This window comes from Monopterus albus, unplaced genomic scaffold (assembly GCF_001952655.1).
Source record: "Monopterus albus unplaced genomic scaffold, M_albus_1.0 scaffold102.1, whole genome shotgun sequence".
Classification (NCBI taxonomy): domain Eukaryota; kingdom Metazoa; phylum Chordata; class Actinopteri; order Synbranchiformes; family Synbranchidae; genus Monopterus; species Monopterus albus.
Genome location: NW_018127982.1, coordinates 416,235 through 430,427, shown reverse-complemented (window position 1 = coordinate 430,427; position 14,193 = coordinate 416,235). Strand labels below are relative to the sequence as shown.

General features: G+C 42.3%; 1 protein-coding gene and 1 long non-coding RNA gene across 2 annotated transcripts in view; one reads left to right on the top strand and one right to left on the bottom strand.

Annotated features, from left to right (window-relative positions):
• Positions 1-6: 6 nt before the first annotated feature.
• LOC109965615 (low-density lipoprotein receptor-related protein 2-like) overlaps positions 7-14,193 on the top strand; it is a gene marked incomplete at its 5' end in the record, with an annotated part of 20,439 nt that continues 6,252 nt past the window's right edge. Inside the window, 22 exons of the mRNA XM_020609775.1 lie at positions 7-283; positions 435-557; positions 952-1,101; positions 1,268-1,468; positions 1,610-1,894; positions 2,276-2,398; positions 3,231-3,380; positions 3,568-3,768; positions 3,910-4,194; positions 4,348-4,470; positions 4,937-5,086; positions 5,256-5,456; positions 5,598-5,882; positions 6,036-6,158; positions 11,025-11,192; positions 11,340-11,555; positions 11,649-11,878; positions 12,004-12,133; positions 12,422-12,615; positions 13,044-13,230; positions 13,459-13,671; positions 14,049-14,190. Coding sequence (XP_020465431.1) covers positions 7-283; positions 435-557; positions 952-1,101; positions 1,268-1,468; positions 1,610-1,894; positions 2,276-2,398; positions 3,231-3,380; positions 3,568-3,768; positions 3,910-4,194; positions 4,348-4,470; positions 4,937-5,086; positions 5,256-5,456; positions 5,598-5,882; positions 6,036-6,158; positions 11,025-11,192; positions 11,340-11,555; positions 11,649-11,878; positions 12,004-12,133; positions 12,422-12,615; positions 13,044-13,230; positions 13,459-13,671; positions 14,049-14,190 — 4,157 coding nt within the window. The remainder of the gene's footprint in view (positions 284-434; positions 558-951; positions 1,102-1,267; positions 1,469-1,609; positions 1,895-2,275; positions 2,399-3,230; positions 3,381-3,567; positions 3,769-3,909; positions 4,195-4,347; positions 4,471-4,936; positions 5,087-5,255; positions 5,457-5,597; positions 5,883-6,035; positions 6,159-11,024; positions 11,193-11,339; positions 11,556-11,648; positions 11,879-12,003; positions 12,134-12,421; positions 12,616-13,043; positions 13,231-13,458; positions 13,672-14,048; positions 14,191-14,193) is intronic.
• On the bottom strand, positions 7,689-10,189 carry LOC109965616 (uncharacterized). The gene is made up of 2 exons (XR_002275667.1): positions 10,108-10,189; positions 7,689-7,796 (listed from the first exon to the last, which is right to left on the bottom strand). It is a non-coding gene; the product is annotated as an uncharacterized LOC109965616 (long non-coding RNA).

The window sequence follows — 14,193 nt, the reverse complement described above, 5'->3', positions numbered from 1 at the left end:
GATTTTCTCTGCAAAGACCGTCGGAGCTGTGTCTCTAAGAGTTTGGTTTGTGATGGGCGTGCTCATTGTCACGATGGATCAGATGAGGTTGACTGCCCAAGTGTATCTAATCCTGCAACAACAAAACCTCTGGCCCTCACCACCTCAACAATTTGCATCACTCCTTCAGTTCTCTGTCCAGGTTCATCACTGTGTCTCTCTCAGAATCAGCTGTGTGATGGAATCAGAGACTGCCCTGATGGATCTGATGAAAATGACTGTGTTCTCCAGTGTAACAACCCAGGTAAGTCTCTGTCCACCACAGTGCAGAAGTAACTGCAGACCACCAAGCCAATGATGCCATAGATACTGTGGGAGGGGTTTGAAATCCTAGAAGTTCAGAGTGGCAATAGTATGTGTAACACTCATACATCTTCTTTCTCCCTGCACATCAGATGACTTCTTGTGCAGTGACCGGAGAAAGTGCATTCCCTGGCTGAAAGTTTGTGATGGTCATGCTAACTGTCCTGATGGCTCAGATGAGAAACTGTGTGGGTCAGCACATCCTACCGTTCCCTGTAAGCAAGCAAAACATTGAACAGTAAAGTGTCAAGCAGTTTAACTTCATGAACCTATTGAACCATCACAGTAGTTGTAGCTCCTGCTAGGCAGTACCTACTAACTACTGTGTTCAAACATGGCTCACCTTAGAAACGTGGCACTTTTATCCCCCCCAACGCCCTAACCTGTACAGAAATACACAATACCCTAGAAGCATCATAGCAAATATCGAGCAACATGCTATCAATCATCTCATCACACCACAGCAAAATATCCAAAATAAGTTTTCCTTAGCTAGTAACTACGTGTTCTAATCGCTTGATGAGTTAAGCCTTTCATTTTCCATCTTGTCTGTTGACTCAACTCTCAATCTAAACTGTGAGATCACAATTAAATTTTCTCTGTGCCAAGCCTCCATCGATGTGCTAGATGCCAAATCATCACCTCTGAGGTGCCGCAGAGGTTTTGAGCTCTGTGCAGATGGCAGAGAGTGTGTTTTATCCAGCCATGTGTGTGATGGAGAGAGAGACTGTCAGGATGGATCAGATGAACTGGGATGTGGTGAGTTCCCCCAGACAAAATCTGTCCAATGTGAAATAAAGTTGGAATCCTTTTTTTCTAAATGATTTCGTCAGGTTTTCACTTCGGTATTTTCAAGTTATCTTTGAACACATGTCACCATTCAGTTAAACTTGTAGTAACTAAACTATGATTTCCCATCTTGAAGATGTCACAGAACAGGGAGTGGTGTCATCAACAAATCAGAAATCTGCTACCGATTCTCCAACTCTGCTGACCTGCCGCAGTCCCGCTGTCCTTTGTCCTTCTGCTGAGCTCTGCATTTCCCCAAACCAGTTCTGCAATGGTCTTGTAGACTGTCCAGATGGATTTGATGAGAAGAACTGTGTGAAAAGATGTTCCTCTAACAGTAAGCCACAAATCTGGAGTGTGCATTTTAATTCCAAATATTTTAAGGTTATTGATGTATTAATGCTGATCACTGACTTGTTCCATTATTTCAGATTTGAAAAGCCCCAATCTTAGTTTATTTCTCACAATTTCTTCTCAGATGATTTTCTCTGCAAAGACCGTCGGAGCTGTGTCTCTAAGAGTTTGGTTTGTGATGGGCGTGCTCATTGTCACGATGGATCAGATGAGGTTGACTGCCCAAGTGTATCTAATCCTGCAACAACAAAACCTCTGGCCCTCACCACCTCAACAATTTGCATCACTCCTTCAGTTCTCTGTCCAGGTTCATCACTGTGTCTCTCTCAGAATCAGCTGTGTGATGGAATCAGAGACTGCCCTGATGGATTTGATGAAAATGACTGTGTTCTCCAGTGTAACAACCCAGGTAAGTCTGTCCACCACAGTGCAGAAGTTCAGACCACCTACCCACCAAGCCAATGATGCCATAGACACTGAGGGGTTTGAAATCCTAGGAGTTCAGAAAAGTTGTAGTATTGTCCCTGTATGTGTACCAGTGTTACTCTGTATACTATCATACTTGCACTACTGTCACTGATTGTACAGGGTTTCAGTCATAGCCTATTAAGTTGTATCATTTAGTTTTATCCTAATCACTTTCACTTAGCTTTCTTATGTTTTTAGTTTCCTAAATGGTATGGCATTCAATACTAGGTGAGAAATGGTATTTCAATTTTCTGTATGTCCTGCACATATAGTGAATTGACAATGAAAATGTTTGATCTTGATCCTTCTCCCTGCACATCAGGTGACTTCTTGTGCAGTGACCGGAGGAAGTGCATTCCCTGGCTGAAAGTTTGTGATGGTCATGCTAACTGTCCTGATGGCTCAGATGAGAAACGGTGTGGGTCAGCACATCCTACTGTTCCCTGTAAGTAAACAAATGATGGAGTGGAACAGTAAAGTGTTTAACTCCATTAACATATTGAGCATCACAGTAGATGTAGCTCCTGCTAGGCAATACCCACTAACTGCTTGCGGTGTTTAAACATGATCATCTTAGTAATGTCACACTTCTACCTACAAACACTTAGTCCTATTAAAACTGACTTGGACACCCAGGCAACATCTAGTGATGCCACCTAGTAACACCCTTACCTGTACAGATATGTACCTTAGCAGCATGCTATCAATCATTTCAATATACATGGTTATCCAAAAAGAATGAACCGATTTCATGACGCAATATTTTATTTTATTAAGGAAAAAAAAAAACCATACAAAACTCCAGCCAAGTCACAAGTATTCTACTCACAATCAACTTTTATTTCCTGTCTTGCAAGTGGTTCAATGTGGCCACCACTTGCAGCACAGGCAACATCAATGCAATAAGAGAATTCCTCCCAGGCGCGTATTAGCATATCACGATCCACTGAGTTGATTGCTGTTATTCGATATTTAAGGTCATTAATTTCACATGCCATTTAAGCCATTCAAAACTTGGATAACTCCTCTTTCAAATGGTCACTGACTCATTCATGACGATGCTTAAACTGAAGCGATGTGTAATGAAATCGGTTCATTCTTTTTGAATAACCCTGTACTACTGCAAAATGTCCAACCTGATTACACTGTTTTCCTCAACTAGTAACCACACATTCTTCATGTCACTTGATAAAATGTTACATTCATCACTGTTTACTCCAACTCTAAATCTGAACTATGCATCAAATCATTACTAACTACATTTTCTGTGTGCCAAGCCTCCATCAATGTGCTAGATGCCAAATCATCACCTCTGAGGTGCCGCAGAGGTTTTGAGCTCTGTGCAGATGGCAGAGAGTGTGTTTTATCCAGCCATGTGTGTGATGGAGAGAGAGACTGTCAGGATGGATCAGATGAACTGGGATGTGGTGAGTTACCCAAGATGTAATCTAATGTGAAACCCTAAGGTTGGAACCTTTTTGGTGTGGGTGTGGTGTTTGTGGTTTTTTAATATATAAATGCGACATGATTTCGTCAGGTTTTCACTTCAGTATTTTCAAGTTATCTTTGAACACATTTCACCATTCAGTTAAACTATGATTTCCCATCTTGAAGATGTCACAGAACAGGGAGTGGTGTCGCCAACAAATCAGAAATCTGCTACCGATTCTCCAACTCTGCTGACCTGCCGCAGTCCCGCTGTCCTTTGTCCTTCTGCTGAGCTCTGCATTTCCCCAAACCAGTTCTGCAATGGTCTTGTAGACTGTCCAGATGGATTTGATGAGAAGAACTGTGTGAAAAGATGTTCCTCTAACAGTAAGCCACAAATCTGGAGTGTGCATTTTAATTCCAAATATTTTAAGGTTATTGATGTATTAATGCTGATCACTGACTTGTTCCATTATTTCAGATTTGAAAAGCCCCAATCTTAGTTTATTTCTCACAATTTCTTCTCAGATGATTTTCTCTGCAAAGACCGTCGGAGCTGTGTCTCTAAGAGTTTGGTTTGTGATGGGCGTGCTCATTGTCACGATGGATCAGATGAGGTTGACTGCCCAAGTGTATCTAATCCTGCAACAACAAAACCTCTGGCCCTCACCACCTCAACAATTTGCATCACTCCTTCAGTTCTCTGTCCAGGTTCATCACTGTGTCTCTCTCAGAATCAGCTGTGTGATGGAATCAGAGACTGCCCTGATGGATCTGATGAAAATGACTGTGTTCTCCAGTGTAACAACCCAGGTAAGTTTGTCCACCACAGTGCAGAAGTTCAGACCATCTACCCACCAAGCCAATGATGCCATAGACACTGAGGGAGGGGTTTGAAATCCTAGGAGTTCAGAGTGGCAATAGTATCTGTAACACTCGTACATCTTCTTTCTCCCTGCACATCAGATGACTTCTTGTGCAGTGACCGGAGAAAGTGCATTCCCTGGCTGAAAGTTTGTGATGGTCATGCTAACTGTCCTGATGGCTCAGATGAGAAACTGTGTGGGTCAGCACATCCTACCGTTCCCTGTAAGCAAGCAAAACATTGAACAGTAAAGTGTCAAGCAGTTTAACTTCATGAACCTATTGAACCATCACAGTAGTTGTAGCTCCTGCTAGGCAGTACCCACTAACTACTGTGTTCAAACATGGCTCACCTTAGAAACGTGGCACTTTTATTTTCTGCAGACACTTGGTCCCATTAAAACTTGGACACCATGCAACATCTGGCAATGCCACACGAAGCACCTAGTAGCATCCTGACCTGTACAGAAATACACAATAACCCTAGAAGCCATCATAGCAAATATTGAGCAACATGCTATCATCTCATCACACCACAGCAAAATATCCAAAATAACAATCGTTTTCCTCAGCTAGTAACTACCAATGTTTTAATCATTTGATGATTTAAGCCTTGCATTTTCCATCTTGACTGTTGACTCAACTCTCAATCTAAACTGTGTGATCACAATTAAATGTTCTCTGTGCCAAGCCTCCATCGATGTGCTAGATGCCAAAACATCACCTCTGAGGTGCCGCAGAGGTTTTGAGCTCTGTGCAGATGGCAGAGAGTGTGTTTTATCCAGCCATGTGTGTGATGGAGAGAGAGACTGTCAGGATGGATCAGATGAACTGGGATGTGGTGAGTTCCCCCAGACAAAATCTGTCCAATGTGAAATAAAGTTGGAATCCTTTTTTTCTAAATGATTTCGTCAGGTTTTCACTTTGGTATTTTCAAGTTATCTTTGTTGAACACGTTTCACCATTCAGTTAAACTTGTAGTAACTAAACTATGATTTCCCATCTTGAAGATGTCACAGAACAGGGAGTGGTGTCGCCAACAAATCAGAAATCTGCTACCGATTCTCCAACTCTGCTGACCTGCCGCAGTCCCGCTGTCCTTTGTCCTTCTGCTGAGCTCTGCATTTCCCCAAACCAGTTCTGCAATGGTCTTGTAGACTGTCCAGATGGATTTGATGAGAAGAACTGTGTGAAAAGATGTTCCTCTAACAGTAAGCCACAAATCTGGAGTGTGCATTTTAATTCCAAATATTTTAAGGTTATTGATGTATTAATGCTGATCACTGACTTGTTCCATTATTTCAGATTTGAAAAGCCCCAATCTTAGTTTATTTCTCACAATTTCTTCTCAGATGATTTTCTCTGCAAAGACCGTCGGAGCTGTGTCTCTAAGAGTTTGGTTTGTGATGGGCGTGCTCATTGTCACGATGGATCAGATGAGGTTGACTGCCCAAGTGTATCTAATCCTGCAACAACAAAACCTCTGGCCCTCACCACCTCAACAATTTGCATCACTCCTTCAGTTCTCTGTCCAGGTTCATCACTGTGTCTCTCTCAGAATCAGCTGTGTGATGGAATCAGAGACTGCCCTGATGGATTTGATGAAAATGACTGTGTTCTCCAGTGTAACAACCCAGGTAAGTTGGTCCACCACAGTGCAGAAGTTCAGACCATCTACCCACCAAGCCAATGATGCCATAGACACTGAGGGAGGGGTTTGAAATCCTAGGAGTTCAGAGTGGCAATAGTATCTGTAACACTCGTACATCTTCTTTCTCCCTGCACATCAGATGACTTCTTATGCAGTGACCGGAGAAAGTGCATTCCCTGGCTGAAAGTTTGTGATGGTCATGCTAACTGTCCTGATGGCTCAGATGAGAAACGGTGTGGGTCAGCACATCCTACTGTTCCCTGTAAGTAAACAAATGATGGAGTGGAACAGTAAAGTGTTTAACTCCATTAACATATTGAGCATCACAGTAGATGTAGCTCCTGCTAGGCAATACCCACTAACTGCTTGCGGTGTTTAAACATGATCATCTTAGTAATGTCACACTTCTACCTACAAACACTTAGTCCTATTAAAACTGACTTGGACACCCAGGCAACATCTAGTGATGCCACCTAGTAACACCCTTACCTGTACAGATATGTACCTTAGCAGCATGCTATCAATCATTTCAATATACATGGTTATCCAAAAAGAATGAACCGATTTCATGACGCAATATTTTATTTTATTAAGGAAAAAAAAAAACCATACAAAACTCCAGCCAAGTCACAAGTATTCTACTCACAATCAACTTTTATTTCCTGTCTTGCAAGTGGTTCAATGTGGCCACCACTTGCAGCACAGGCAACATCAATGCAATAAGAGAATTCCTCCCAGGCGCGTATTAGCATATCACGATCCACTGAGTTGATTGCTGTTATTCGATATTTAAGGTCATTAATTTCACATGCCATTTAAGCCATTCAGAACTTGGATAACTCCGCTTTCAAATGGTCACTGACTCATTCCATGACTGCTTGAACTGAAGCAATGCGTAATGAAATCGGTTCATTCTTTTTGAATAACCCTGTACTACTGCAAAATGTCCAACCTGATTACACTGTTTTCCTCAACTAGTAACCACACATTCTTCATGTCACTTGATAAAATGTTACATTCATCACTGTTTACTCCAACTCTAAATCTGAACTATGCATCAAATCATTACTAACTACATTTTCTGTGTGCCAAGCCTCCATCAATGTGCTAGATGCCAAATCATCACCTCTGAGGTGCCGCAGAGGTTTTGAGCTCTGTGCAGATGGCAGCGAGTGTGTTTTATCCAGCCATGTGTGTGATGGAGAGAGAGACTGTCAGGATGGATCAGATGAACTGGGATGTGGTGAGTTTCCCCAAGACGAAATCTGTCCAATGTGAAATAAAGTTGGAATCTTTTTTTTCTAAATGATTTCGTCAGGTTTTCACTTTGGTATTTTCAAGTTATCTTTGTTGATCTCGTTTCACCATTCAGTTAAACTTGTAGTAACTAAACTATGATTTCCCATCTTGAAGATGTCACAGAACAGGGAGTGGTGTCGCCAACAAATCAGAAATCTGCTACCGATTCTCCAACTCTGCTGACCTGCCGCAGTCCCGCTGTCCTTTGTCCTTCTGCTGAGCTCTGCATTTCCCCAAACCAGTTCTGCAATGGTCTTGTAGACTGTCCAGATGGATTTGATGAGAAGAACTGTGTGAAAAGATGTTCCTCTAACAGTAAGCCACAAATCTGGAGTGTGCATTTTAATTCCAAATATTTTAAGGTTATTGATGTATTAATGCTGATCACTGACTTGTTCCATTATTTCAGATTTGAAAAGCCCCAAGCTTAGTTTATTTCTCACAATTTCTTCTCAGATGATTTTCTCTGCAAAGACCGTCGGAGCTGTGTCTCTAAGAGTTTGGTTTGTGATGGGCGTGCTCATTGTCACGATGGATCAGATGAGGTTGACTGCCCAAGTGTATCTAATCCTGCAACAACAAAACCTCTGGTCCTCACCACCTCAACAATTTGCATCACTCCTTCAGTTCTCTGTCCAGGTTCATCACTGTGTCTCTCTCAGAATCAGCTGTGTGATGGAATCAGAGACTGCCCTGATGGATTTGATGAAAATGACTGTGTTCTCCAGTGTAACAACCCAGGTAAGTCTGTCCACCACAGTGCAGAAGTTCAGACCACCTACCCACCAAGCCAATGATGCCATAGACACTGAGGGAGGGGTTTGAAATCCTAGGAGTTCAGAGTGGCACTAGTATGTGTAACACTCGTACATCTTTCTCCCTGCACATCAGGTGACTTCTTATGCCGTGACCGGAGAAAGTGCATTCCTAGGATCCAAGTTTGTGATGGTCATGCTAACTGTCCTGATGGCTCAGATGAGAAACTGTGTGGGTCAGCACATCCTACCTTTCCATGTAAGCAGACAAAGTATAGTGCAGCAGTAGTGGGTGAAAGCAGTTAATAAAATTAACATACTGCTTGCAACATTTAAACATTGTTCACATTGATGATGTATTACTTCTTCCTACAAAGACCTGGTCCCATTAAAATCAACCTGGACACCCAAGCAACCTGTATTGATGCCACAAGAGCAATCTCAACACCCTAGCAGCCATCATATCAAATACCAAGGAAACATGCTATCAGTTATCTCACTACACCACAGCAAAATGTCCAGAATAACCACTGTTTTCCTGAACGATCAACTAAACTTTTTATATTGCTAGATAAAAGTATGACGCCACTCTAAATATAAGCTGTGTGATTACTAAATGTTCTCTGTGCCAAGCCTCCAACGATGTGCTAGATGCCAAATCACCTCTGAGGTGCCGCAGAGGTTTCGAGCTCTGTGCAGATGGCAGAGAGTGTGTTTTATCCAGCCATGTGTGTGATGGAGAGAGAGACTGTCAGGATGGATCAGATGAACTGGGATGTGGTGAGTTTCCCCAAGACATAATCTAATGTGAAACACTCTAAGGTTGGACATTTTTCTTGATGATTAACATGATTTGCTCAGGTTTTCACTTTGGTGTTTTTAAGTTATCACTGTTATGGAACCCATTTGACCATTCAGTGTAACTAAACTATGTGATTCCAATATTAAAGATGGGGCAAAATGGGAAGTGTCTCCAACAAGACCTATTGTTACTGCACATCCTCCTCCGACGGTGCCGACTTGCCACAGTCCCTCTGTGCTTTGTCCTTCTGTTCATCTCTGCATTTCCCCGAACCAGTTTTGCAATGGTTTTATAGACTGTCCAGATGGCTTTGATGAGAAGAACTGTGTGAAAAGATGTCCCTCAAACAGTAAGCCACAAATCTGGAGTGTTGGAATTCCAGATTAAGTATTGATTATACTGATTTCACTTTATTCCTGATGTTCAGGAGTGATATGAAACTTGGAAAGCTTAATTTGTTTTCTTTGCATTTCTTGCCAGATGATTTTCTCTGCAAAGACCGCCGGGGCTGTATCTCTAAGAGTTTGGTTTGTGACGGGCGCGCTCATTGCCTTGATGGGTCAGATGAAGTTAACTGCCCAAGCGTATCCATTACTACATCTCAGCCGAATGCCTTGAAGTGCCGTATAGGGTCAAAGCTGTGTAATGATGGCAGAGAGTGTGTTTTACACAGCCACATATGTGATGGAGAGGCAGACTGTGTGGATGGATCTGATGAACAGGGATGCCCAGAAGCCTGCTCACAAGGTTATTTTGCTGTAAACTCACATATCATTAGGTTAAAATGTTAACTGCCACTGACATCTTAGGAAGTGTCTTCTTTGCCATCATAATGTGTTTGCCTTGCCTTGTATTAGCATGACATAAGTGAAAAGCTGATCTGTCCATTAGAGTAACATCTTCTTTGACTATTTTTATGGAGGATGTTCATCTTTGATTTCTAACTTCACTTCCCATAATGCTTTGGGTAATAAACAGGAAGTGTTTGTGTTCATGGATTCAGTGAGCTGCGCTGTGACATACAGCTTGAGCCCTGTTTTTGACCCTATATTTGTCTATGTTTTGGCAAACTGGCACTATTAAATGTTTGGCAAATTGGCTATTAGTGATTTCTGTTTGCAGTGTACCCCTGTGTGTACAGTCAGCTTTCACAGGATTACTCTGATACAGAAGAACACGAAGAAATGTGAATGTTCGAGAGCTTGTCTGTAATGGATGAAGAGTAGCTTAAATTCAGGTAGCAACAAATCAACCTTTCAATGCACTTATTGCTTCAAAGTTGGTTAGCTGACAAAACTGCCAGTGAGAGCTAAAACTTTTAAAATGTTTTTCCAGACTCCATTCCTGCTCACCACCTCAACAATTTGCATCACTCCTTCAGTTCTCTGTCCAGGTTCATCACTGTGTCTCTCTCAGAATCAGCTGTGTGATGGAATCAGAGACTGCCCTGATGGATCTGATGAAAATGACTGTGTTCTCCAGTGTAACAACCCAGGTAAGTCTCTGTCCACCACAGTGCAGAAGTAACTGCAGACCACCAAGCCAATGATGCCATAGATGCTGTGGGAGGGGTTTGAAATCCTAGAAGTTCAGAGAAGCTACAGTATTTTCAGTGTGTGTATTAGTGTAACTCTGCATACTATCATATTTGCACTACTGTCACTGATTGTACAGGGTTTCCGTCATAGCCTATTAAGTTGTATCATTTAGTTTTATCCTTATCACTTTGACTTGGCTTTCTTATTCTTTTTGGTATGTTTTTAGTTTCCTAAATGGTATGGCATTCAATACTAGGTGAGAAACTGTATTTTCATATCTTATTTCACCTTTCACATCAGGTGACTTCTTGTGCCGTGACCGGAGAAAGTGCATTCCCAGGATCAAAGTACTTAGAAACGTGGCACTTTTATCCCCCCCAACGCCCTAACCTGTACAGCACATCCTACTGTTCCCTGTAAGCAGACAGAAATATAGTGCAACAATAGTGGGTAAAAGCAGTTGATAGAACGATACATGTTAATAAAATTTTATCACAGTAGCTACTGCTAGGCAATACCCACTAATTGCTTGCTGTGTACAAACATTGCTCACCATAATGTCACAGTTAACTTAGAAACTACCTACTCCTTGTGAAGCAAGCAATACCCTGTGGCTCATTTAACTCACAGCAAAAACTCCAAACCACTTTTCTTCAGCTTCTTTTTTGTTATTTAGCGTTTCCCCATCTTCATCACCAATTAAATGAACCTTTTTTTTTTTTCTTTGTGCCAAGCCTCCATCAGTGTGCTCAATGCCAAATCATCACCTGTGACGTGCCGCAGAGGTTTCAGGCCATGTAATGATGGCCTGGAGTGTGTAATTTACAGCCATTGGTGTGATGGGGAGATGGATTGCCTTGATGGGTCAGATGAAGAAGGATGTGTTTCTCACTGCAAAGCAGGTTTGTTTTGGAGGAAAAGGTTTTACAAATTAAGTGTAGAAACATTCCTGATCTGAATAATCATTGTTAAATCAGCAACTCGTATATTTGAGAGGTTTTGTGCTGACATTTTTAGGGTGATATTACTCCCCCCCCTCATTACCCCAGGTGAGTTCCAGTGTGTTCATGGGAGTAGGTGCATCCCACCAGACCAGATGTGTGACGGTCAGTATGACTGTCGGGACCAATCTGATGAAATGGACTGTTCAAGGCTGGGTGAGGGTTGTGATCAGCGCTGTGATAACAACACCCGTTGTATACCAGAGACCTTTTTGTGTGATGGGGAGAGAGACTGCGCTGATGGGTCAGATGAGGAAAAGTGTGGTACGTGACTTCCAACATTTATTTGTACAGCAACTTGGATCACAATGTATAAACCATGTTTACAATCAGTGACGTTTGTTTCGCTCTTTACAGATTTGGTGCCCTGTGCATTTCACCAGTATCGCTGTATTAGTGGTCAATGTGTGTCTGAAGCTCTGAGATGTGATGGCTATGCTGACTGCAGTGACCGTTCTGATGAGATGCACTGCACAAGACCCCCACGTTGCCCAACACAGCTGCGATGCCCAAACAGCCACGAGTGTCTGCAGCAAGAGTGGCTCTGTGATGGTGAAGACGACTGCCCAGACGGATCAGATGAGAAGGTAAGTAGGGTGATCCGACTGAGGTGTAAAATCTGTACTGATTAGTAGAAGCAAAAAGACCTTTTCAGTTTTTTGCAGTGGGTTTTGGGAAGCAGTGCTTGAAACCTGGTCTCATTTCTTTCAAGAACTGCATGACACCAGTTGCTAAGTGTAGGGAGTATCAGTGGCAATGTGGAGACAGCAGTCAGTGCATCCCTGCGTCCTGGAGGTGTGACGGGAAGGAGGACTGTCACAATGGCGTAGATGAAGACAAATGTGAGCATGTTCTCAAATTTTCATTGTTCATCTCCAGACAGATTTACTCTTTGTTTCAGACACATCACTTGGGTCTGTTTGAACAGGATTAGTTGTTAAAGGGTAGGCTGTAATTTTTACTTCCATTCAGAGTAGAAAATCTCATTTTCTTGGACTGCAAGGCCTCATAAAATTTATGCATGGTATATTTAAGAGGATGTACACCATTTTCCAAAATTGTTGCAATTCAGTAAAATGTATTTTAACCATCATGGAGGATCTCCAATGCATGTGCTTCTGCTTTCACAGGCCGTCAGAGAAAATGCCCCACTCACCTTTACCAGTGTGATAGTGGTGAGTGTGTGGACCCCCAGCTGGTGTGTAATGGCTTCACCAACTGTGCTGATAGTTCGGATGAGGGTGTGGGATGTGCTCAGCACAACTGCTCCAGTCCATTAGCTCCTCGGTGTGACCACCACTGTGTCAGTACTCCAAACGGAGCGGTCAGTAAACATTTTGGTTTTTTATAAAATGCCTCCATGCCAGCAATAGCTGTGGCCAGAGGGTTTTTCAGGTTGTTCATTCTTGTGAACACTATCTCAAACACCTTGAGGAAATTGTTCCAATTTGGCACAAGTGTCCATTTAAACTCAAGGATGAACTTATTTTGGTGGTCCAAGGCTAAGGTCACAATGACCTTCATGTTTCTCCCATTCTGGTAAAGTTGACCGGTTTAGCATTAGGCCTCCAAATGCAATGGCAAGTCAGCTTTTCATAGGACTTGCTTTGTATATGGATAGGTTATGTCATAGCTAGAAACTCATGGTTGAAGTGTCTAGAAACATGAACACAACATTGACTATTCACATGTTAATGTGCACTAATCTCCTTTGTGCTTGGCTTGAAAATGCCTTTTCCCTCTCTTTTGCAGAACTGTTACTGTACTGCAGGTTTCAGACTACAGTCCAGTACCATGTCCTGTGTGGACATTGACGAGTGCAGTACAATGACGTATGCTGTGTGCAAACACATCTGCCTCAACACCCGTGGGTCCTACATGTGTCGTTGCCACCCAGGCTTCTACTTGGAGCCTGACAACAAAAGCTGTAAAACAAAAGGTATTGTAGGCTACAACAGCAAAGAGGAAAAGATCATGTTCTTATGTAGTAATGGTGCTTTTCTATTTAACCTGTTGATAAATAATTTTGGGGGGGTGGGGGGTCTGAGCCAGTCATTAGGTCCATCTTCTGCATGTTCATTATACTTAAGGGTAAGATAAATTTGGGATGCTTTTACTCTTTGGGTTTTGGTTTTGCTGTCATAAGCTGGTATGTCTCCATGTCTAGATGAGCCTGTGCTTCTGGCATCAGTACAGACAGAGCTGTTACTGGTGGGAGTCCATAGTGGCACCTTGCGTCTCCTCTCCTCTGCCAGTCGGCCGGTCTTTTCACTGGATTACCACTGGGCTCAGCAGAGAATTTACTGGCTGAGCCCTGACTATCAGAGCATCCGCTGGGTTGATGTGAAGGACTCAAATAATAAAGGGACACTTATCAAAGGTACAGCTATTTCAGGAACTATACATTTGAATAATCTTGGTGAAAAAGTTTGAATATAAGAATAGACCCATGTCACGGCAGCCATTTTGATTTGACATAGCAGGAAACCACATATGCAGTAACACTCAAAACTACACCATTTGACTTAAGAACTAGTTCCAGGGTGCTGCTATTGTGCATGCTGGCTCATTGTTCCTTATTGGGACAGTTTAATGGAGTCATTCATTGTCTTTCGATTGTGCATCTCCTGCCGTGATGAGTGAAAATGCAATCTGCGGAGAAGGTTTATGTGAATGTACATAATTGAGATGACCACAAACAAAATTTGAGTTTAGACTGACTTGAATTTATAGTATTCAAATGAAATCTTGTTACAGGAGTCAAGTCGGATTTCATCGCAGTAGACTGGATCGGTAAGAACCTGTACTGGGTGGATGGACTTGTTGGCCAGATTCTAGTTATGAAGCTCAGCAATACCACATTGAGATCGCAAGACTACACCGTAGTCCTAGATGAAGATCT